This window comes from Danio rerio, chromosome 9 (assembly GCF_052040795.2).
Source record: "Danio rerio strain M-AB ecotype USA chromosome 9, GRCz13ab, whole genome shotgun sequence".
In the NCBI taxonomy this organism is placed as follows: domain Eukaryota; kingdom Metazoa; phylum Chordata; class Actinopteri; order Cypriniformes; family Danionidae; genus Danio; species Danio rerio.
In genome coordinates, this window is record NC_141029.1 from 25298733 (window position 1) to 25323805 (window position 25073).

General features: G+C 35.9%; 1 protein-coding gene and 1 long non-coding RNA gene across 6 annotated transcripts in view; both read left to right on the forward strand.

The window, feature by feature from the left end:
• The window catches only part of LOC141376122 (uncharacterized), a 97140-nt gene that overhangs the window by 19397 nt on the left and 52670 nt on the right, over positions 1-25073 (forward strand). The window lies entirely within an intron of this gene.
• LOC147842357 (uncharacterized) lies at positions 1925-12175 on the forward strand. 2 transcript variants are annotated; one of them, XM_087267862.1, is made up of 6 exons: positions 1925-2003; positions 2953-2995; positions 7601-8666; positions 9700-9855; positions 10545-10643; positions 11315-12175. In XM_087267862.1, the coding sequence occupies exons 3-6, from the start codon at positions 7620-7622 to the stop codon at positions 11609-11611; spliced, it is 1599 nt and encodes a 532-aa protein (XP_087123988.1). In that variant the 5' UTR covers positions 1925-2003; positions 2953-2995; positions 7601-7619; the 3' UTR covers positions 11612-12175. The 2 variants fall into 2 exon arrangements, with proteins under 2 accessions (XP_087123988.1, XP_087123989.1); XM_087267863.1 differs by lacking the exon at positions 1925-2003 and adding an exon at positions 2049-2197.

Consider the following 25073-nt stretch of genomic DNA (forward strand, 5'->3'; position numbering starts at 1 on the left):
AAATTTAGTGGAATTATTTGTTTTAGGGATGTAAATCATAATGAATTGCTGGCTATAGTGAAATACACATCCAGCATTTCAACATGATAAAGTTAGTCTTTGCAAGCTTTCAAGGTTAAAATTCCTTTATTCATTCATTTATTCATTAATTTTCCTTTGGCTTAGTCCCTTTATTCATCAGGGGTCGCACAGTGGAATGAACCGCCAACTTATCCACCATATGTTTAACACAGTGGATGCCCTTCCTTCTGCAACCAAGTACTGGGAAACATCCATACACAGTCATTCACACACATACACTGCAGCCTATTCATAGTTTATTCAGTTCACCTATAGCTTGTGTCTTTGGACAGTGGGGGAAACTGGAGCATCTGAAGGAATCCCACGTGAACATAGAGAGAACATTCAAACTCAACACAGAAATTCCGGCTAGCTTAGCTGGGACTCAAACCAGCGACCTTCTTGCTGTGAGATGACAGTGCTAACCACTCAGTCATCGTGCCACTGAGTCATCGTGCCGCTTAAAAATCCTTTATATAAATTATTTTTTAAATCATTTTTTTGCTAACTGAACTAACTTTGAACAAGTTGTGCCAACTCAAACATGGTCATATCGGGTGATCTGGATGCAGACCCTATTAATACCCCTCACAGTAATGCCACTAGCTGCATTGAATGCATTGGGTCTTACATTCCAAGTCTGAGACAGTCTCAGCTCGCAAATCCAAGTCTGAATTCAGATACTACTGGAGAATTTGTCTTTCTTAAGGTTACTTGCTGGCCTTTCCCATTCTCTCAGGTATAAACACAGGGTGCATGTATACACAGCAGATGTTCTCCAAGACTTTTGAACTTACTTGCTGGTGCAAAACCAATATAATATGTGATATAAGACGGATACAATCAACTCTATTGTCTTAAGGGGAGTAAATAAAACAGTTAAAAAAAAATTACACAGAATATAACTATACAGAAGTGTCTTGGAAAAATATCTAGTAAAATATTATTTACTGTCATCATGGCAAAGATAAAATAAATCAGTTATTAGAAATAAGTTATTAAAACTATTGTGTTTATAAATGCGTTGAAAAAAATCTTCTCTCCGTTAGGCAGAAATTGGGGGAAAAATAAACGGGGCTAATTAATTCAGGGGGGCTAATAATTCTGACTTCAACTGTATATATACTAGTTCTGCAAATATATATATATATATATATATATATATATATATATATATATATATATATATATATATATATATATATATATTATATATTATATATTTTTTAAGTCAGAATTATTAGCGCCCTTTTGATTATTTTTTTCTTTTTTAAATATTTCCTAAATGATGTGTAACAGAGCAAGGAAATTTTCATAGTATGTCTTATAATATTTTTTTCTTCTAGAGAAAGTCTTATTTGCTGTATTTCGACTAGAATAAAAGCAGTTTTTATTTTTTTAAAACACCATTTTAAAGACAAAATTAATAGCCCCTTTATTTTTTCTATAGTGTACAGAACAAATCATTGTTATACAATAACTTACCTAATTACTCTAACCTTGCTAGTTAGCCTAATTAACCTAGTTCAGCCTTTAAATGTCACTGAGCTGCACTGTAAAAAGTGCTACACCCACAAAGTAGATTTTACATACTTAAATTAAGTATAATCTAGTTTATTTTATTAGTTTAATACAAAAAAGTATGACTATGCTTTCTCCTTACCTAAAATATATATTTTTTTATGTAACAGTATATTTTGATCAAATTGAATGCAATTTATTTGAGTAGTTATTTGCAAACTGATGTTGTGTACAATAAATGTGTTAAAATTGAGTTGACTCAGACAATTTATTAGAGCAGCTTTCGATGTGGCAGGCTTGTTCATCAAACGTAATTTTAATAATTCGGCATTATCCATTTTTCACTGGCGGGCATTTTGTAGGCTGATGCAGCGTCTTTCTTTGTCGCCACGAGCTGTTTGCTGCAGGATCTCATTAACACGGTAAGTTTTAAAAACAAATTCTGAATGATTGGTGATGTAAAGCCACATGAAAACCGGTGATTCTGATAGGCAGGCGAGGTTCGTTCTGCAAATTGTACAGAAACATTAGTTAGCCCGCACCGCATGTCGAGCTAAAATGTCTGAAGTGTTGGTCACATAAGCCGCAGTCTGTTCGCGCCAATCTCATTAGCACGGTAAGTTTTATATTAAACCGAATGATTGGTGATGTAAAGTCACGCACAACCACGGACTTCGCTAGGCAGGCGAGGGTAATTGTGCAAACTGTACAGTAACATCAACTAACGTTAATGTTAACCCGTTCACATGGCAAGCTCAGATGGCTAAACAGTTGCGTGTTCATAAGAAACGGTCGGATCTCATGGTAGGCTATGCGTCCGTACAAGATATCTACGGTAACGTTAAGGTAAAAGGTATAAACAAAAAATGCTAATGTTACTTAAGTGCTACCGTATGCTACTTTATGTTATTACAAACTAACAATTAAAAAGGGATCGTATTAGTAGGATCGAATGCGAAAGTTTAATTAACAAAGTGTTGTTGTCATGACTACAGAACAGATCACGGGCTAAGTTATGCCGTGGATTGGTTCGTTAGCTAGCTCACCAGACCTGTTAGCGTTTGCTAACATCATCGCAACTCTTGCTACATTGAGGATGGATAATTTAGTAAATACAGATATGTATGTTGTATGAGTTCAGGGTGCCTTTATATCATCAGAGATCCTGTTAGTATACTGTAGCATTACTTCAGTAAATTTATCAGATTTCTCGATTTCATTTAAATTCTGCACAGTAAATGAATTAGAGATTTTTGGTTGAAATCCTTTAAAACTATTTCTACAGTATTACTGCAATAACCCCATTATTTGCCAGTAATGTTTACAGAAACATTTTGACTTTATTCTAACATACTCTTTCTTGGTATTTAGATACTCAAGTGCATTACCTGGGGTCTGCGATCTTCACAAACAGGTGAGACAAAATTTAGAATAGATACAATTACAGCTATAACTATTTTCAGGTAAGTAAAACATATTGTGAAATATCACAATCAAGAGTCTGGGCACTATAGACTTACATTTGATGTAAATCATTTTTAATATGTTTTTATGTGTACCAATTACCTGAAGGCATATCATCTGCTGTCTGTGTCCTGCCCACAACAAAGTTAAAAAAAAAGAACCAAATAGGGCAGTTTCTAATTATCAATCTTTTTCTAAAGGCTGACTGATAATTCTTGCTCACTGAACTGTCATTTGCCACTAAGATTTGCTCAATGTTTCTGTAATAAAAAGGATTTTACATGTGGTTACTAAAATCCTTCATGTAGTTAATTATACTCCACAATTAATAACTACCAAGCTTTTAAAGTGCATCATAAAAATGTGGTTTAAATTTTAAGGAAAAAATAAATTAATTAAATGTGGCTTCAGCAGCAAAGGACTACACTAATGCCTGCATGCAGGGAATTCATACAGAGACCCGAAATGGAGGTGATAGTGGGGGGAAAAAATGGGTGGAAGAAAAAAAAACTGGGTGATAGGAAAATATATATTTTTGAGTTTTTGCGTTCCCTTGAAAAGATGTTTTGCGAGGAAATGCAAAGTTGTTTTGTGATCCCTCGCAAAACTGTTGTTTGACAAACCCTTCCCGTTTACTTCATACATTTCAACCCTCCCATTTTTGCGGTGATTCTCCTGTATATTACTATTCTATCCCACTATCATCCTATCATATCAAGTAGTTTCCTGTATTTCCCCCACATTTTTAATATTGAAAGCACGTTTAAATGAATATAAAAATGTCTGCATTCACTTTCTTTCCATTAATACTGTGTGTCAATCATTGCCCTTCCTGTGTAATCTCTGAATCAGTGAATGCATGTATAAGCACTGACAGATCAGCTTTTATACATGCCATTTAAAGAGGAGTTAAAGTGCAGGACACTTTGGGATTTGGGTGTGTGTAAATAGACAAATACACTTAATAATATGTAAATGTATTCCTCCTGTATGTTTTATTTTAAACACAACTTATTCTCCTAAATAAGTACAAACAGTTACTAAAGTAATCGAATGCTTTCATTCTGAATCTGTGCATTCTTACAGTGACACATGTTAACAAAGAAAACAAAATCAGAGATTTTGGAAGGACAACGAACAACGCACCACTTTAATGGAAAGAAAGTGAAGGCAGATTTTTTTATATTAATTTAAACATGCTTTCAAGATTAAAATATGGGAGAAATATGAGAAATACGTAGTGATAGAATGATATTGGAATAGAAATACAAAAGTACAAAATACTAGTGCTAAAATACAGAAGAATCCAGCTCGGCAAAAACGGGAGGATTGACATGTATGAAGTAAATAGGAAGTGTTTGTGAAACAACATTTTTAGGAGAGATCGCAAAACATCTTTTTGAGGGAACAGAAAAACTTTTCTATAATTGAAAAAGATTCTATAATTGACAGGCAACCGTAATTTAATACATATTACACTGAAAAAGAAAAAAAATCACAGGTTTCATTAGAATTTGATGTTGTTAAAAGCAAGTGTAATAATGTATACACAACAAAGTATGTAGCTTTTTTAACATAAGTTTGCATGTTGCTTTACTATGTTTGGATTATTAATATTGGCATAACCTTGAGGGATACTTAACACTTGTAAACAAAGGGGAGTGTCCTGAAAATACTGAAAATAATTTTCTTTCTTATTTATAATCTGTAGGCAAGGATAAAATGAGTTGGCCATGCAAAAGGTGCAGTGATCACTTACCTACCAGAAGTGACATTTTGAAACATTATAGACTGCATCATGGAACCTTTGGTCATAGTCATTCATTACCATGCATTTACTTGGAATGTCCATGTTTTTTCAAAACTTGGAGTGGTTTGCATTCGCATTTGTCTCGATGCCATCTGGAAAGTCAGACACAAAGACCTGAGATTGTCCTGTCCTTTACATGCCTGGTGTGTAGGACACAAGGGTTTCCAACAGAAAGAGAATATTTTGCACATGTTGTTCATCACCTTAAAAGTAATGTGACAGTTGAATGTGTGTTTCAAGGGTGTGATTTCCAAACCAATATTTATGGAACGTTTAAAGCACACAAACACAGGAAGCACACTCCTCATACTCAAAGCGATTTTAAAGAAACTGTTCTTTTTGAAAAGCCAAACCAGACACCAACTTTTGAATTGGATAACACTGGAGCCACCCAGGATGAAAATATAGATGAATGTAGTGGAGAAGGAACCAGCTCATGTGCACATTTTGTGCAAAAGGATGACAGGTACTTAATTGTGGACCATATAGCTTCTTTCCTGCTTAAATTGGAAAGTGTGCATAATGTCTCAAACAGGTGTATTGATGAGTTGGTAGATGAACTGCAGTTTGTGTCATCAGCATCCATGCCAATTATCAGAGAAATTGTTGAATCACACTTGAAGAAAAACAACTGTGTCATTGACAGCACAGTTGTAACCTCTTTATTTGAGGAATTAAATGAATCCAACCCCATAAGCATGGCTTTTGATAAGGATGGGCCACTGTCATCAGCTTTCAAAAGGAGACGGCACTTTCTAAAAACATTTAACGTTGTAGAGCCAGTTGAATATGTTCTTGATCCAATTAAAAAGAAGAGTTTTCAGTATGTTCCAATCCTTGAATCATTGAAACAAATTTTAAACAACAATGATATCAGAGAACAGTTTCTGAGAGATTATGGAAACACAAGTATTCCTGCACAGTACAGATCATTCCGTGATGGTGCCTTTTATAGAGAGAGTGATTTTTATTCTGAAGAGCAGAGAATCTGCATATTCCTTTATGTAGATGATTTTGAGGTATGCAATCCCTTAGGAACATCTCGAAGGAAACACAAGATAACAGCCGTGTACTGGATCTTGGGAAATAACCCATCGTGTTATCGCTCCACACTAACTTCAGTGTATCTAGCACTTTTGTGCAAAGCTAATGATATTAAGACATTTGGATATGCAGAGGTACTCAAGCCACTCCTTGATGACATAGCTGTACTGGAACAAGATGGAATTTTGATTCCAGTCATAGGGAAAACTGTCAAAGGGTCCATCTACTGTGTAGTTGCTGACAATCTTGGTGCACATTCACTTGCTGGCCTTGTAGAAAGTTTTTCAGGAACATACATTTGCAGGTTCTGTCTAGGAGAGCATGCTGACTTTCAAGAAAAGGAAGTGAGATCAGGTGCTTTTAACATTCGAACAAAGGAGGATTATTCTCTTCATGTCAAAACACTACAAGAGAACCCTGCATTACCACACACTTTTGGTGTGAAAAGGCCCTGCCCACTGTCAGAGAAGCTAAGCCATTTTCACATGGTTGAGGGGTATCCTCCTGATATTTTGCATGACCTTTTTGAGGGGATTGTTCCCATGGAATTAGCACTGTGCTTTAGTGATTTCATAGCCAAAGGATACATCACTCTTGATGAGCTTAACAACACAATCAAATCATTTCCCTACAAGTGAGGAGATAAGACAGACAGTCCACAGCCCATTCCCATTGCATTCTCCACTCGAAAAAGTATCGGAGGTAATGCCCACGAAAACTGGACCCTCATCAGGCTGCTCCCACTAATGATAGGTCACAGGATACCTTTGAATGATCCTGCATGGGATGTAATTATGTGTCTGAAAGAGATAGTTGAACTTGTGGTAGCTCCAACTCAAAGTGAAGCAAGTATATCATATCTTGATACAAAGATTTCTGAGCATCGACTCAGATTACTTGCTGCATTTCCTCAGGTTAAGTTGATCCCTAAACACCACTTTCTGGAACATTATCCAATGCTCATTAAAGTGTTTGGACCGGTCATTGGATTTTGGACTATGCGATTTGAGGGAAAACATCGTTACTTCAAACAAATTGTGAGGCATACAGGGAATTTCAGGAATGTTCTGTTTTCCCTCGCAAACAAGCATCAGTTGATGATTGCATACCACCTGCATGCAACTACAACCGTTCCCACTTTCAGTACTGCCAGAGTATCCCAGGTGCCTATAGCTGTTCTGCATACAAATGTACACAATGCAATAAGAAGAGTGTCGCCGGGTCAGACTAATGTACATCTTTCTAACACGGTTACAATTTATGGAACTACATACTCTAAAGGCATGATTTTGGCCTATGGATCTACTGCTGGACTTCCAGACTTTATTGAAGTTCTTCAGATAGTAGTTCTGAGAGAAAAAGTCAATTTTATTGCTAGAGTATTAATTTCCTGGTATGATGAGCACGTTCGAGGATTTGAGCTGGAGAGCACAGAGCAAGTAGTTTTTGTAGAACAGAAGGATCTCACTGATGTCTGCCCGCTTTCAGACTACAAGATTGCAGTAAGGCGAATGGTGATGCTGAAGCGCCATATTTGTCTGGAATAGATACACATTTCATAAACTGTACCATTTGGTGTAGTTCAAGTGATGGGACGTATGTTTTTCAAGATTTTCACGCACATACAACAAAGAACTGTTGCTAAACAATGCCAGACTGAATGTAAAAATAACTAATATGCTGTTTTGTCTTGTTTTCAAGGCAACATTAGATCATCAAAATGGAGGCAGCTGTAAAGTTCCGTGTAATCCTGGACCATGAGATAAAGAAACTTTGTGTTCCTGAAATGCCACGTACAGTAAAAGAGTTGGAAGCAACCATAAAACAGACGTTTGAGATCTACGTGGACATAAGCCTTCAATACAAAGATCAAGATTTTGATGACTTCATTACTTTAAGTTCAACTGATGACCTGAAGGATAGGGACACACTAAAGGTAGTGTATGTCCCACCTGTCATTTTGCTAACAAAAGAGATTCCTGACCTTCAAACAGAAGATTGCTTTGTATCCAGAGCAGTGTCAGAAAATCACTTTGCGTGTCTACCATCCACATCAAGTGGCTCCATCTCTGCAGAATCAGATGACACCATACTACTCAGTCCCTGTAGCTCTGAAATGCACAAACCATGGCCAACAGAGTTTCCTATTCCAAAGTTTTCGTATAACACAGAGTTAGCGCTTCAGTATGGCAATGAGAACTTTCTCAGAGATGGTTCTCTTTTGTACAAAGAGAAGTCTTATCCTGGTATAAAGTCCAACATCCTGGAGTGTTTGGCAGAGCTCATATTTTCATACACTCCATACCCAAATGATGCACATCGATGTGCAGTAGCAGAGGCTCTCATAAAAAGGCATCCATGTTTGAAGGAGCCAGGCTCTTTCAATGGTCTCTATGGATGGCAGCAGAGCCTAAAGAATAAAGTAGGAAATTACCGAAGCAAACTTCGAATGCATGGGATTCCAGAAGTCTTGGTGAACTCTGTAAAGCGCAAATCTTCTGAGAACAAACAACCAGCAAAAAACATCAAAAAAGCTCGGAAAGCTGAGTTAAACTACCTGCCCCCTCATCCACCTGGGCAAACGGATGATTCCCTTGAGAGTAAGAGACTAGAGTTGACTTCTGAGAACAAGAAAAAGAATAACGACAGAGTTATAAATGAGTTGATGTCAAGTACCTTCAGTTTGAGAAGACAGGAGATTGTTGGTCAAGCCCCAGGTGTCACAGATCTTCTAGAGAGATGGCCCGCCCTCTTTAAACCTTCACAGGTAGGGTAAACTTAGCAAAGCCAACTAGCTAAAATCATTGTGTGTGTGTGTGTGTGTGTGTGTGTGTGTGTGTGTGTGTGTGTGTGTGTGTGTGTGTGTGCGTGCGCACATGCGCGCACATGCTTGCGTATGTTATCTACTTGTGTGTCTTAATAAATACACTGTAGTACGTACTTTCAGTATCTTCATGAATTATTAATTGTTCCCTACATTATACTTTACAAACTTCATGATGGTATGGTAAATGGCCTGTAGTTGTGAAGTGCTTTTCTAGGATGGAAAAGTAAATCTAGTTTAGCTAAAAAAAATATCTAGTATACATAGCTGTACAGTAGCTGTAAAATATGCTTCTTTCACTCGAATTCTATCACTGAAAAGTTTTAAAGAAAGTTTTTAATTTGCCTATAAGAAGCTGTTTGAGGTTCATTGTCTTACATAACAATACAACCGCACATTAGCTAAATCTTATCTTAACAGATCCTACACTTTTTAAGTAATAAAATCAACCGGATATACAAAATCTACAGTAGTCAACATTTCAAGTTCAATGAAAATTGACAAAGTTGTGCTAGGACAAGAATAATGTATAGTTTTATGTTTTAGGATAATTTTGATAAAAGCTTTTGATGCCTTTAAAATGTTGATTGCAGGACAAGAACGCTCATAATATTTACATTTGAGTGCTGATCAACTAAAAAAAATTTAACTCTGACAATTTTAAGAAAGATGAGGGGTGTGGAAGGAAGAGAGAGGAGGGCGGGAGAGGAAAGTAGGATATGGAAGGAGTGCAGAGGAGAATAGTACAGAAGGAGAAACAAGTAAACTGTACAAAAAGCTATAGACTTGACTGAAAACTGAATTTTATTCTTAAAAAATAAATGCATATTAAATATGTTCCTTAACTGCTTGACACAGTCTATCTTTTTGATTTGATAGGTAAAAAGCACATTTGCATATACAACTCATGTTGTTTAAATCACAGTAAAAACATCATATTTGGTTTGTAATTAAGATGATCTACGTCTGTTTGCAGATCTGTGAAGAGTTCTTGAGAATCAATGGCATATCACTTGAGTCAACATTTATGTCACAGCTGGACAGACATACCCCAAGGATGTTGTCACTTTTCAATGAAAAGGGAGGAGCAGTTGGTCAAAGAATCAAGGTCGAAATGATGAAACTCATCCAGGTAAGAGGGAAAAAAGGAACTTGTGTTTTCATCCAAATGTATTTTCTATTATGTACTTAATCATCAATATGAGAAAGAAGGTGGTGTATACAGTATGTGTTTGCAGCATATGTTAAAATAAACTGAGTGAGTTATTAAAGTCTAACTCATTGTGAGCACATTCATACTACCCATGAACTAATCAGTGGAAATGTATGTTTGAACATTCAGTGAAGTTACACTTTCTCTGTGTACTTCAGGTCTGTTGGTCTGTCTGTAATGGATATGCTGTCTGAATATATTTGTAAATGAATGAGTGATGCAATTCCCTGGTCTCCCTTTTTCATGATTGTATCTTGCTCCTAAACATTATTTTTTTGCTTATAAATAGTCAATTTAAACATATTTAAGAAAACTTTTAAGGTGAGAAATAGACTGTTCTTACTTGATTCATATTGTTAAATACAGCCTACTTGGAAAGATACATCTCAATTTTGTAATCTGTTCCACTTCACTTTAAATAAACAACATGCACCTATATTTTTCTTTATGATATGCTTGTGATTGTGAGATCTTGTAGTATAGTATTGTATAGTAGGATATTTGACAAGAATTGAATGATTAGTTTAAATACAGAGTGGATGTGGTTACAGATGTGGTTTGTGTTGTCATCCAGCTGTGAATTTTGATCATATTTTACTTTTTGACAGGATCCATCTGCCTCTGTAGACAAAAGGAGAGAAGTGGTTCTGAGATGCCTGGTAGAGTATATGGGAGAGAGACAAGAAGATCTCATCAGTGTCTACCATGTATGTCTTGGCCTTAAATCTACTTTTCAAATTTTTTTTTCTGTTTGTATTGATATTGTGTTGATATGGGGTAATTGCTTTTGCTCTTGAAGGATGGGTCACCTAAAACTAAATATTCTGTCATCATTTACTCACAATAACTTCAAATTTTTATTAGTTTCTTTCTTCTGTCAAACACAAAATAAATCAATTTGAAAAAAAGCTGAAAACCTTTAACCATTGACTTCCATAATAGGAAAAACAAATACTATAGAAGTCAATGGTTACAGGTTTTCAGCTTTCTTGAATATGTTGTTTTGACTTAAACTAAAATAACTCATGGTGGTTTGAAACCACTTGAGGGTGAGTAATTTTACATTTTTGGGTGAACTATCGCTTTAATGTGATGATCAAAGTAGTACAGGAAAGGAATATATATATATATTTTATTGTAATGTAAGCTTTGAACCAGAAAAATGCAACACACTTGCTAGATCATGATAGCATTGAAATTTCCTTGGTCTGCATTATTTTGGTCTCATGCTGTAGTCACAGAGCCCGCGGAGTATCCACCTTTATGAACAAAGTACAATGTATAATTTTTGTCTGATTTTTGTTCTATGTGTCTGCTAAATTCATCTCATTACCTGTCTGACCAAACTGACCAAATAATTTTTTGTCTCCACCAATAGAGCTGTGAGGAAACAGAGGTCCATGCTGAGCTTGGCAGCTGTCCACTGAAGATTTACATGTGCCATCAGCCCGACACGATTGGCATCATCATAGAAGGACAGCCCGTGGTCAGAGGTTTGCCAAACCTGGCAAAAGCATGCTGCCTACTTTTTGGACTGACATATGCCATTGACCTGAAGTATCCATCTAAACTGATGTATACGTTTGAGATTTACCAGAGGCTGTTTGTGGGATTGGACCCCATGCGTCCTAAGTCATCACCCAAGTATGCAAAACTTCTCACCAAATTATCTTAGATAGAATTCTTCGTGGATATGGCATTTTCTGCCATAATTTGAAAAAAAAGTTTACCAAATACCAAGTGAAACGTACTGTAATCAGAAAATCTGTTAATATTTGTTCAGGGTGATAAAAATATTTGTTTTAAGAATTTATTTTTTTATCTCAATACCCAGGTAACTCTGGCAATATAATTTTCTAATTTCCATTGTTATTTTCCTCTGTGTTTATTCTTCAGTGCCTTAAATTCATGTGGACTTTGGATCGTGTTCTTTGTCAGTCATTACCTCACGAGGTATATACTGTACACAGCAGTGTTTTGGCACAATTTGGGAGTTCTTAAAAAATCATAGTAGTTCAAATTATAGAAATACTCTATTCGTTTTTGACATTGTCAACGTTCCAGTGTGATAAAAGGTCATAGGCAATTTGGATATTTGACTTGACTGTTAAGAACAAGTTGAAAATGTATGCATACCAAAGTGTTTTTGTGTGAATTTGAAGCCACATTTATGACCCTTTTTGGCAGTCACTGTTAAAGATTACAATGGTTGACTTTCAATAAATGTTATGGTCTTCAATCCAACTTCTCATTTTTTCTTATTCAATAAAACTTGTAATTCTTATTGAGAGGAGAGTATGTTAATCTGTTGTTAGTTCTGTTCACTGTATAGTGCTTATAATACAGAAAGTATTATTTGTTTGAGGTTATAGCCAGAACTCAATTTAAATAAGTTAATTTATCAAATGATTAGGTTAATTTTACTAAAAACATATATTTTTTAAAACCTAATTAAAATGAGTACAGGTTACATATCGCAAACTATAAATAAGTTACCTGTATCAAAAAAAGTATGTTTATCTAACTGAGTAATTTTAGAATTATAAGTTAGCTCAACTTGATTTTGTTGCATTTGTTTTAAGTAATATTATAGAGTTTATTTTACTTAAAAAGGTCTTGAAGTTGTATCAACTTAAAACATCCGATGCAACCACTTGCCTCACTTTTTATAAGTTAAATCAAGGTAACACTTTTTACAGTGTGTATAGAAGTTTCTTATCTAGTAAAATATTATTTACTCTCATCATGGCAAAGATAAAATAAATCATTGATCAGAAATGAGTTATTAAAACTATTATGTTTATAAATGTGCTGAAAAATATGCTCTCTGTTAAACAGAAATTAGGAAAAAAATAAAACTTATAATTAACCTAATAGGACACAATAATTCAGGGGGGCTAACTTCAACTGTATGTATATATACACCGACGTGCTCACTGCGACTCAAGTTTGACTCCCGGCTCAAGGTCCTTTGCCGATCCTTCCCCTTTCTCTGCTCTCAATGCTTTCCTGTCTGAAATCTCTACTGTCCTATCAAAATAAAGGTGAACAAACCCTAAAAAAATGTAAAAATAAAAAAATTAAAAAAAGAAAGAAAAGAAAAGAATTATGAAGAGTCCTTAAGTTTAAAATGTAATCTTTCTAGTGCTATTTTTCTATAGTGCAACATTTCGGGTGAAGATTTACTAACCTCCTGACTAATATTACAATAGCTAAATTGTGTGTGTGTGTGTGTGTGTGTGTGTGTGTGTGTTCAATTTTACTAAAAATCATTAACTGTTAAATGAAACAATACTGCAATGTATTTTTTGAGTAATTTCATTCCCCATGTCTGATATAGAATGGAAAAATGTGCCTCTCAGGCATATTTGAGCAGATGCTGAAAAATCAAATATACAGTATAGATTGTTAAAGCGTGTTGCATCTATTACAGATTAAGTTTCTTTTGTTCCCTTCTTTGTTGCTTGTATCTTGTAATTTTAATGCAAAATAAATTTTTTTTTGTAGCTGCTAATGTTATTTTTTTAATCCAGTTTATTATAGAGGATTTTCGGTTTTTTTGAGTTTATTGTTGCAGATACAGAGCACAACCACAAGATGTCATCCAAAGCCAGCTGATTTTTTTTTTGTCTTTGTTGTTGAACCTGTTTTCTTGTTGTTTTCGCGAGAGTAAAATAAAAAGGCTATATAATAGTCGTTGTGTTGTTAAATAACCTATCATGTTATTGTTTTTACGAAATTAAATTTGTGGACACTGGAACGTATTGGGTTAGCATGCATTTGATATATAATATAAAAACTTGCACAACATCATTCAGATAAAGTTTGTCACTGTTCAGCTCTGTTTTCTCATAATTAATATCTTGTAAGCAAATTCTTGTGGCAACTGTTAATCATCCATAGGAAACTGGAAAATAATGTATCTCTAATAAAATTTAATTGCATCATTTCATAATGTTTATATTGGTCAAAAAGGTGACCTTTCATAAAAACTAAATAAAATATACATCTACATGTATATTTAGTCAATATACAGTACAGACCAAAAGTTTGGACACATCTTCTCATTCAAAGAGATTTCTTTATTTTCATGACTATGAAAATTGTAGATTCACATTGAAGGCATCAAAACTATGAATTAACACTTGTGGAATTACATGCATAACAAAAAGTGTGAAACAACTGAAAATATGTCATATTCTAGGTTCTTCAAAGTAGCCACCTTTTGCTTTGATTACTGCTTTGCACACTCTTGACAAGCTTCAAGAGGTAGTCACCGGAAAATGGTCTTTCAATAGTCTTGAATGAGTTCCCGGAAATGCTTAGCACTTGTTGGCCCTTTTGCCTTTACTCTGTGATCCAGCTCACCCCAAACAATCTCAATTGGGTTCAGGTCCGGGGATTGTGGAGGCCAGGTCCTCTAGCACAGCACCCCATCACTCTCCTTCTAGCCCTTACACAGCCTGTAGGTGTGTTGGGGTCATTGTCCTGCTGAAAAATAAATGATGGTCCAACTAAATGCAAACCGGATGGAATAGCATGCGGCTGAAAGATGCTGTGGTAGCCATGCTGGTTCAGTATGCCTTTAATTTGGAATAAATCCCCAACAGTGTCACCAGCAAAACACCCCCACACCATCACACCTCCTCCATGCTTCACGGTTGAAACCAGGCATGTAGAGTCCATTCGTTCCCCTTTTCTGTGTCGCACAAAAGACACGGTGGTTGGAACCAATGGTCTCAAATTTGGACTTATCAGACCAAAGCACAGATTTATACTGGTCTAATGTCCATTCCTTGTGATCTTTAGCCCAAACAAGTCTCTTCTGCTTGTTGCTTGTACTTAGCAGTGGTTTCTTAGCAGATATTCTACCATGAAGGCCTGATTCACACAGTCTCCTCTTAATAGGTGTACTAGAGATGTGTCTGCTGCTAAAACTCTGTGTGGCATTGACCTGGTCTCTAACCTGGGGTCTGTTCTTTGTAGGTGGATTACTCAGTTAGCTGGATTTGGATATTGAGAATTTGACATGATTCAAGATAGTTTAGTTCTTCAAAACTTATCTAAGAGTTGTTGTCATAGCAACAGTTCTGGTAGCTGGCTCATTCATATAAACAGGTTTCGATCGGGTAATTTCAAGCAAAGATAATACTGAAAGTATGTACCAAATGCTGATAAGTAGTAAATATATGTTTAACTATATATATATATATATATATGTTTTGACCGTTACTATACCAGTGATTTGATGCTTCGCAAAAGTTGCAGACACCATTACCGATATAAAAATGCTTTTTTAATGCAAAATTTATTTATACAGTTATTCCTTACGCCAATTAAAAAAACTTGAGTAGTCTTAGGCCACTATAATAAAGAAAATCTTTTCTAAATGTAGAACTAAATGCATTGACATGCATTGAAATACATGACTAATGCTCTTGACACATGTGAGTGTAAAGCCTGCAGCTTATAACAAATGTGGAAAGTAATTTGCGCATCATATTTTACAAACCGTTTTCTGCTAACTTTATGTAATTTTGCTCACATGGATAATTGAATATTCATTAGATGTCATTACACTGCTGTGCCATCAGCCAATCGTTGCATTGCTGATCATGATTTCGGGGATCGATAGATCTGTCCTTCACAACACAAACAGCAATCTCAGATCAGTTAATCCAGACATGCTAATCTGATTTGCGAACTTGAAGAACCAAATTAGCCAGAGATCAGTTATCAAGATTAAAGGGGTGGTCCAGAACCAATTTCAAGGCTTGGTTGTGTTAATGAGATGCAAAGCAATGTGTGCTCATGTTTCACTTGAAGGAAATTGTGTTATTTTTTCATAAATCTCACTTTGATTATACACAGCTACTCAGCTAACATGAAAACGACTGTCATATTTCCTAGTTTCTCTGAAAGGCCCGCCCTCAAGTTACTTTGATTGGTCATCGTCATAATGTGCTGTGATTCACGGATCGGCTCCACGTCACGCCCAGACAAGCACGCGCATTTTCTGTAAACAGTCAGTCAGTCAACAAGTGTCTATAACGAGTGAAAATTGTGTGTGAGCCTTGATAGATTTAAGAGTTTGTGGGTGTTTACAGCAGTTCGACTGATAAATATGGATTTGTAGCTAAATCGTTAGCGGTGGCGAACATTATTTACCATTGTTTACATCTTTGTTACAACATACCGATAAGGCTAGACACTGTACATGTCATGATCAATTTTAACAAATAAAAACACTTACAGGTCGTGGCTCAGAGTTCACAGCGTATCCTTGCTCCATCTTTGAGGAGATTTTAGCCGAATCCAGCACTGAACTGGAAGAGATTCTGGAAGCTGTGTTTTGTCAAATCATGCTTGCTGTGTATTTTATAGTTCTCTGGAACATAATTAATATTGAACTGTAAGCACTTCTGTGTTTGGCTAGTGTCATTTGGAAGCCCAAATACAGAAACAGAGAAGCTCTGTGGAAATAGCAGGATGGCATTTCCTCTCTCTGCTTTAACGTTACAGCGGCTCTTGCCATGGCCCTTTGCTGCGCGTTGTGGATGCGCAGTAAACGAACCTTTGTGATCTCACAGGGGGCGGAAGTATTTTTTGTAGACCCCAAAAATCGTTCATTGTAGGCTTTGTTAAGCTAACTTTGTAAAGATCAAATTCTCCCTTTGCATTGAACTTTGAGCTTTTTACACTCAGAAATGTTGTTTATGTTCACACAGCTGCATTACACATTAACTAAAGTTTAAAATATGATATTGTAGTGGACCACCCCTTTAAAAACATCCAGGATCTGCCAAATCATCTTTGATCATTTAGGCAAGTTACAAAGAACAGACCCCAGAGCTGCTGTTAACCTGCGATTTTTGAGGCTGGTGACTCGGATAAACCTATCCTCCGCAGCAGAGGTGACTCTTGGTCTTCCTTTCCTGGGAGCGGTCTGCTTATGAGCCAGTTTCTTTGTACCACTTGATGGTTTTTGTGACTGCACTTGGGGACACTTTTAAAGCTTTCCCAATTTTTCAGACTGACTGACTTCATTTCATGATGATGGCCACTCGTCTTTCTTTACTTTTTTCTTACCATGATACAAATTATAACAGTCTATTCAGTAGGCTTATCAGCTGTGTATCCACCTGACTTCTGCACAACACAACTGATGGTCCCAATCTCATTTATAAGGCAAGAAATCCCACTTATTAAACCTGACAGGGCACACCTGTGAAGTGAAAACTATTTCAGGTGACTACCTTCTGAAGCTCATCAAGAGAATGCCAGCAAAAGGTGGCTACTTAAAAGAACCTAATTTGACATATTTTCAGTTGTTTCACAATTTTTTGTTATGCATGTAATTCCACATGTGTTAAATCATAGTTTTGATGCCTTTAGTGTGAATCTACAATTTTTTAGTCATGAAAAAAAAGAAAACTCTTTGAATGAGAAGGTTTGTCCAAACTTTTGGTCTGTACTGTATATTTCTTTGTTTTTAGTATTATGAAGAATTTTGAATTCTTTAGAATTTTAAATGGGGTTCTCCTGCTCTTTTTATTCTTGTTTAAATCTTTACATTCCTAAGAGTTCATTCCTTGAAATAACAACAGTAAACTAGTTTAGCTAAATTAAAACTGTACATTTCAAATTCAATAAATGATCATGCAGTGTGGATTTATCACTTGTGAAACCTGAGAAGTAAGACACCTGAAGGTGTCCTGAGCACTAACATCTTTTAAAAGACACACTCTTTCTTTTCACCCTTTAAAAGATCAGTTAATGAGCTCATTTATAATTAAAACACATTGATTTTGTGCAGCTGGTCTGATCATTTGTGAAGCCTTTATTTCACATGCTTACCTTGTCAAACACTTGGTGATTCTCAGCAAGACCGACTACAAGAAAACAGATCAATGCTCTTTGAATATAAATTATGAAATTTCAAATCATTGCTATCTTAGTGTTTCAGAAAGAGGTTTGAATTCAAAAGAAAAAAGCTTCACAGATGTGATACAGCACTGGGTCTAGTGTGATAACGACCTATATTTAATTCTCTTTTTAAAGTGGAAATATATTGATCTCAATGAGCGATCGCTAAAGCTATCAAAAGTCAAATGCAGGTTTGGTTTTTATACTTCCTGAAGAGTCTCTTTAGAAGTGCTCTGTCAGAGAAAACCTTTTGATGAACAACAGCCATTGAGTGATTATTTGGAGCTCTGTACCAACATCTTAAAAAGCATATCAATGGTGACAGAAAAAAAAAAAATACACACACACGTGCACACACAGTTTAGACATTCATATTAATAAATCATAACTTCAGAAAAATGTGCTCCTTTTTGATAAAATCTGTTAAAAGGAGAATTTTGTCAAAGTCATGAAACAAAGACATTAAATATGCAGTGCTGAAATGTGCTGAAATGTGTTTAATCGCATACACTAAAACTGTGTGAAGCAGCCTTGGAAATTAATGGGGGGTCGATGAACAAATAACAGATGCAAAAAGGAGGCAAAAAACATTGCTCTACACAAATCTTCCACGACTGCAGTGACTAAAGTGTAATGTAAAAAAAAAAAAAGTAAAACAAGTCAATTTACAACATTATATTCAAATATGAGCTAATTTCATCAGGTTTCTTCTTCTGCATTTTTGTTTAATTATTTTTATTGCAGTGAGCTTTATAACCAAACATTTTGTTTAGTCATGAATGAGCTGATTGGTAGCCAATCAGAGGCATTTCGATTAGTCATTGGCATTCAGATTAGTTATGCTGGAGTTTTGTTGAATGCATGTTTTCTGAATTCTCTGCTCCTATATTTTCTCATCATAAACAACAAAGTGTGACAACAATGTAAATACGACAATGCTTTTCAGCTTCAGAAAATATACTGTGAGTTTTCACATTATTTGCTCTATAGTTAAATGTCAAATGACGCTTTTCTTGTGTAGCCAAATTATTACGATCTCTCCAATTACAAAAACATTTGTATGTGCATTATATTAATCAACATTCATAATCATTATTGGATGCTCCAATTAAGGTTTTTGGAGCCAATACCAAGTACTGATTTCTCGTCATGGTGATCGGCCGATACCAATTACCGATTCTGATGCTTTGAGGTTTATATAACTTTATCATTGCATAAAGCACATTTTCACTCTAAGTACAATACTGAAATACAGCTTTCTACCCTCCTAAAAGAATAGATGAAAGATGTTGCATATATGATCCCTTAAACACGCCTTTTATAACAATTTAGTGTGGACACCAGTCCTTTGAATTGCGAGGTCCCGGAACAGATCAGGGTAACGGTTCTGGCATGTTACCCGAGGATGGAGAGGTGTCGCGGACGAAAGTGAAAAGGGGTGGGGCCTGGGGAGTCGCGGATAAAAAGTGAACAGCGGACAGGGGAGGAGGGCGGTTGAGGAGGGGAATCAGTAAAATGAGGTGCCGGATCAGATTTCAGAGGCGCCGCATCCTGCGTGTTCTGTAACAATTTAATCCCTGGTGGACACATCATGGTCATAAGCAGCTTTACAGAAAATATTAGATTAAACAGATAAGAAATTTGGTAAGAAAAATGACTAACAATGCAATTGTGAAACATTGCAAATGATGGAAGAATAATTCAACATGCCTCAATCAAGAAAAGTTTGGAGCACTTTTTTGATGCATAAAAAGTTAATATGCATCTTCCTCTGCTTGTAAACTTTCTCTTATGATCAATTCATGTGATCGGTCAGATAAGTGAGTACCGATTGAGTCATAAAATGTGATTATCGGCCGTCGATACTGTGATTATCTCCAGCCGATCAAACAAAAAGCATCCCTAATTATTACAGTACAGATTTCAGCTTTTAGTCTGCTTTATAATAAGTTTAGAATAAAATTATGTTATTTCTGCAGGAGTTCAGTAGGATGTAAAGATGACAACTCTCATGATTCCTGAAAAAAACATTTTTGTTTGTTGGGATTACGCACCCTCTAGTGGTGAAAAGTACCTACTGTGCCTTTAATAGTGAAGACATTGCTTTTTTAAGGTAAAATGAATCCCATTGGGCAAATATTGCCTCATAATGCAAAGGCTTTTGAGCTGGTATAAGTCAAATTGAAGGTTTCCATGGACCAGCCTGAACATTTATCAGCTCTAGCATAGACATTAGTGAAATTGTTAATGACAAAGTGTGGTAGATTAAATTAAGACTGTCAGTGGCTGGGTTTTTAGAAGTGCTGTAAATCAGAGCATCCGATGTGTTTGTAATTGAACTAGAGCAGCGAGTGCCAGTTTGTTCTGCCAGGGTTTAATAATCAAAGAGCTTATTAACATGATGCATTATTGTATATCAGGTGTCAGTAATAACCACAGGATTTGAATGCATGTGCTTCTACTTTGCTCTCCTATGGGCTTAGAAAGGAAGTAATTTTCTTCAGCAGCTGCTAGAAATGCATCTAATCCCACTTGCTCCCGCGTTGTTCATCTCTGGGGTTCGGTTGTCCTCAGATGTTTGCTTCAACCATAAATGGCACCATCTGATTCAGCCCTGTAGGACCAGTTAATTAGATAAATCAAGACTCTCGCTCAGCTGGAACAAATGGCTATAGAGGAACAGCTCAGTCAAGAATACATAGGGATTGGTTATTACATACTAGGCTTTCTACCTATGCTGATGAAAATAAAGGAGAGGGTGCTCGCTGCAGAGCCATTTGAGGAGAGGTGAGCTCCAGAGAGGGGGAGCATGAGCTGTCGCTCCTCCTCCTGTAAGCTGTTTTAATGCGTACACCAACCCCACCCCTAACCCTACCCCCAGTGACATCACTCGTAGAAGAAGTGCAAAAAAGGTGGAGCTCAAGCTTAAGCTCCCCCTCTCTGGAGCTCACCTCTCCTCAAATGGCTCTGCAGCGAGCACCACTTGAAATAAAGAGATAAGCAAAGAAAATGCTTCAAACGTGCACTTCCTTTCATATTCACTTGGTGTCAGCAGTGGTTTGGCCAGGTAACATAAATGCACAGTAAAAAGCACTACTCCATACACTGCAAATAAATCTAAATGTCTCAAGTGTAATTTGTGATAATTACTACAATTTCATCAGAATTGAAAATGTGAAAGTACAGTGTGAGCAAAGCTAAAGAAATTAAGCTGCAGTTCCAACTTTTAATTAAGATTATTAGAAAGATGAAATAAATTGATGAAGTTAGCTCATCCATAAATCATAGCATACTGTTTGTGTTTATTTGTTTTTTTTAAAACCCAAAATAATATTTAAGTATACCTGAGGAAATGTACATCCAGCCAGTTGGTATTAAGGAATAAAGCCTGTAGGAGTAATTGGATATATGTAGAATGCAAAATAAAGCCCAATAGACTTAGAAGCTGTTGTTTAAAATTAAAAGGATTTATTCTGTGAAAACAACCGGCTGGATGGCTATTATTCTGCCATTTTTTTGACTGCTTGTCACAAGACATTTGACACAAAACGTTGACCTGAGCTGTAATAATTTACTAAGTAATCAAATGTTAAAAATGCAGAAGGAAAGGGCTGAATGCAGCCCTGCAAGGTGAATGCAGACTGACAGATATATATTGATTAATCATATATATTTAAATATCTTAATTTATTAACCTTCAATATTTTTCTAAGTACCCAGATGAACCTGTGTTCTTAGTTTCTTATGAGTTATGTAAAGGATAATGTACATCCAGGCAGTTATCACAGAATAACAACCAGAGAGGTTTATCTGCAACCCAACATGAAGCAGAGGGCTGTTATATAAGACTGAAGGTCTTTATTCTATGAAAACAACTGACTGAATGTACTTTATCCAACTTATTTAAAATTAGATACAAATACAAATTGCTCTGCACCATAAATGTTTTTTTATTCTTTAATTAAAGACAAAGCTGACAGAAATGAAAATGGCTGAACAGAGAATACATTAACCTGCATATTATTAGACACAAAACATGGTTCTGAACCCATGACAGTTTTTATACTATGTTATTAAAGGCAGAGTGGACAGAAACTAGAATAGCTGAGTGGAGCATAAACTAACCTATGAATTTTTAAGTCACAAGATGCCACCAAAGAGTCAAAAACAGTTGTGTGACAAACAAGCATATACCCAGGTTTATGAATAATTTTGGGCTTGACTGTATATGGATGTGAACATTTCACTGATGGTCAAGAGGATTCAAGATCATGAGTATGTTTCTGGGAATAACATACTTTGAAATGTTGTGACTGACCGATCAGAATCTAAACATCCATACAATACTTGTGAAAAATTGACCTTATTCTTCAATGTGGAAGTGTGCTTGTTTATGCAATTTGTTTTAGAACTTACGATTCAGTTGCCTATGGGAGAAATTACTAAGAATAATAAATGTCAGAAAACGGTCAAACTACTCGTTCTACAAACAAGTGTTTGCATGACTATACAGACAAAGTATGATAATAAGAAAACATCAAGCAGCAAAATGAGCTGTTTGTAACATAAAAATTAATGGAAGTGAATGAGACTGGAAGTCTCGAGGCGAAAAGATTCAAATTGATGCGTCCACTCGTCCGCGGAGAATAAGGCTAATACAGGATGTCATAAAAGACAACTCATAATCAACTATTCCAGAGAGCCATATAATAACATGTGATAATAATTGGTAGTGTACATTACTCAACTATTTCCTACAGAAGTGAATGACTGAATGCAAGCTATTGATTTGAGGTAAAACGTTTTATGAGCTCACTAAACAATGCTTGAAAAATGTTGCTGTAGCACACACTATTCCACTACATAAATAATTATGGGATGTAGAAATAGAGGAAACTATATGAATATCGTATTTAAAATGTTCTTTTTTTTGTATGGTATAGTTTATGCTTCAGAATGTTAGTGTTGACCAATCAGAGTCAAGTGTTCAGAGAGCCAAGTAATAAGCTGTTAAATAAACAGTCTCTCTCAATAGCTGCATTGATTTGTCTTCAGCTTTAAATAACAAAACACATTAGTTGCATGTCTGTGATTAACTAAGATCTGACTCAGATACATTGACTCAGGAATTAAACTACATTGGTTGCACTCTGAGCCATTAAATCTCTATTGTGTTGGTTCAGGTGCAGTTCCACTCAGTATGGCATGTCTCATAAGAGCCATTCTTGCGGTAATCAGACTACATCGGGTGGTCTGTTTTTGAGTCATTGCTCGTAAGGAACCATTTCCAAAGATGCTTTTGCTTTGTTTATATTTAGTTCAGTAGTAGTGCTGCTGACTACACATGCTAACATGATGAAACTGTATTTTGGGGGATATGCATATGAGAAATACTTTGCAAGTAAGCAAGCTAAAATTTGAAGGGTACAGTTTTAATTGCACCTTTATTGAAGAATTAGTTGAAAAAATAATAAAGATTGTTGTGATTCTGAATGAATGTAAAAACAAGCATTTAATGAACAAACCACACAGAGAATATCATTCCTTCATTCATTTTCTTTTCAGCTTAGTCCCTTTATTAATCCGGGATCGCCACAGCGAAATGAACTGCCAACTTATGTGGCACGTCTTTACGCAGCGGATGCCCTTCCAGCCGCAACCCATCTCTGGGAAACATCCACACACACACACACTCATACACTACGGACAATTTAGCCTACCCAATTCACCTGGACTGCATGGCTTTGGACTGTGGGGGAAACCGGAGCACCCGGAGGAAACCCTCGCGAATGCAGGGAGAACATGCAAACTCCACACAGAAACGCCAACTTACCCAGCGGAGGCTCGAGTCAGCGACCTTCTTGCTGTGAGGTGACAGCACTACTTCGCCGCCATTGATAATGTAATGTTTTTATTCATATGTTTGCTTTAATTATTAACTAATAATCTTCAAATACACATCATATGAACAGCTTCTATCAGTACTGATCAGTTTAGGGAAAATATACTTTTTACAATCAAAGTAATGGAATATAATGTGTTATGTCATTTTTATTTATTTATTTAATTATTATTTTTTTTATCCTATCTTGGCCTTAAGCTTGTAATATATTACCTTGAAAAGTATCATTTCCCAAAACTGGTACCTACAGCGCTCAGCATCCACACAGAAACGCCAACTGACCCAGCCAAGGCTCGACCTTTTTGCTTTGAGGCGACAGCACTACCTACTGTGCCACTGCGTTGCCCTTTTTTGAACAGATATATTTATTAAAATAATATTTTAGTCACCAAACATATTTAGAAATTGAAATATGCACCACATTTTGCACATGTTTTGTTTGACACACCAATTATAGCTATTTGAATCAAATGGCCCTATCATACACCTGGCACAATAGGGTGCAAGACGTGTTTCCCAGTTTGCCCCAAAGTGTTGCTATATTTTCTGACCAGCACAACTTTAATTTTCATGTTTTCCACCTTGTTTTTTAAATAGCAAATCCATTTGCGCCACTTTGTGGTGTCAAGGGTGTTCTGGTCTAGAAAAGAGGTGTGTTAAAGTACATTGTTGGCATGTTGCTATTTGAGGAACTACAATAGACTGCGCAATTGACCAGCTGAAAGCAGGTCTAAAGTCCAACACAGAGCGCGTTAGTTGTGCGCTTCGCTTACACATGGCCTAAAACATGCAGGATGTACATTAATACGCAAATATCTTTACAAATGATAAAGAATTAAAGGAATAAAATATTACAAAAAATATTACTTTCTACATAAATATAAAAACCACTTCCTCCATGCCTTCTTCCTCTTGGGGGGCTTTTTTTCAGTTTATTCACAACAACTGGCTTTAGTAAAATGTTATTATTATAAGTAAATTATTTATTATATGCATATTTGTATTTGTTTTATTAAAAACAAGCTTAGATTTTTTCACCAGTCAGGTTTTGGACCATATGGAGCACAGGACATAGGGGCATAGGGTATGTTTGGAGAACTCAGCTTTTTGACCACACTTTGTTATTATTGTTTATCTATTAATTTGCTGGAAATTAGAATTGAATTTAGAAATTATATTTTAAATTAAATATGAGGGCTGAGGGATGCCTTCAGTGGAGTGCGTACAACACAGTTTCCTTATCTAGGAAAGACAGAAAGAGAAAGTGAAAGTGAAGGCAGACTGGAGAAGGCTTGTTCTTTATCCTCGT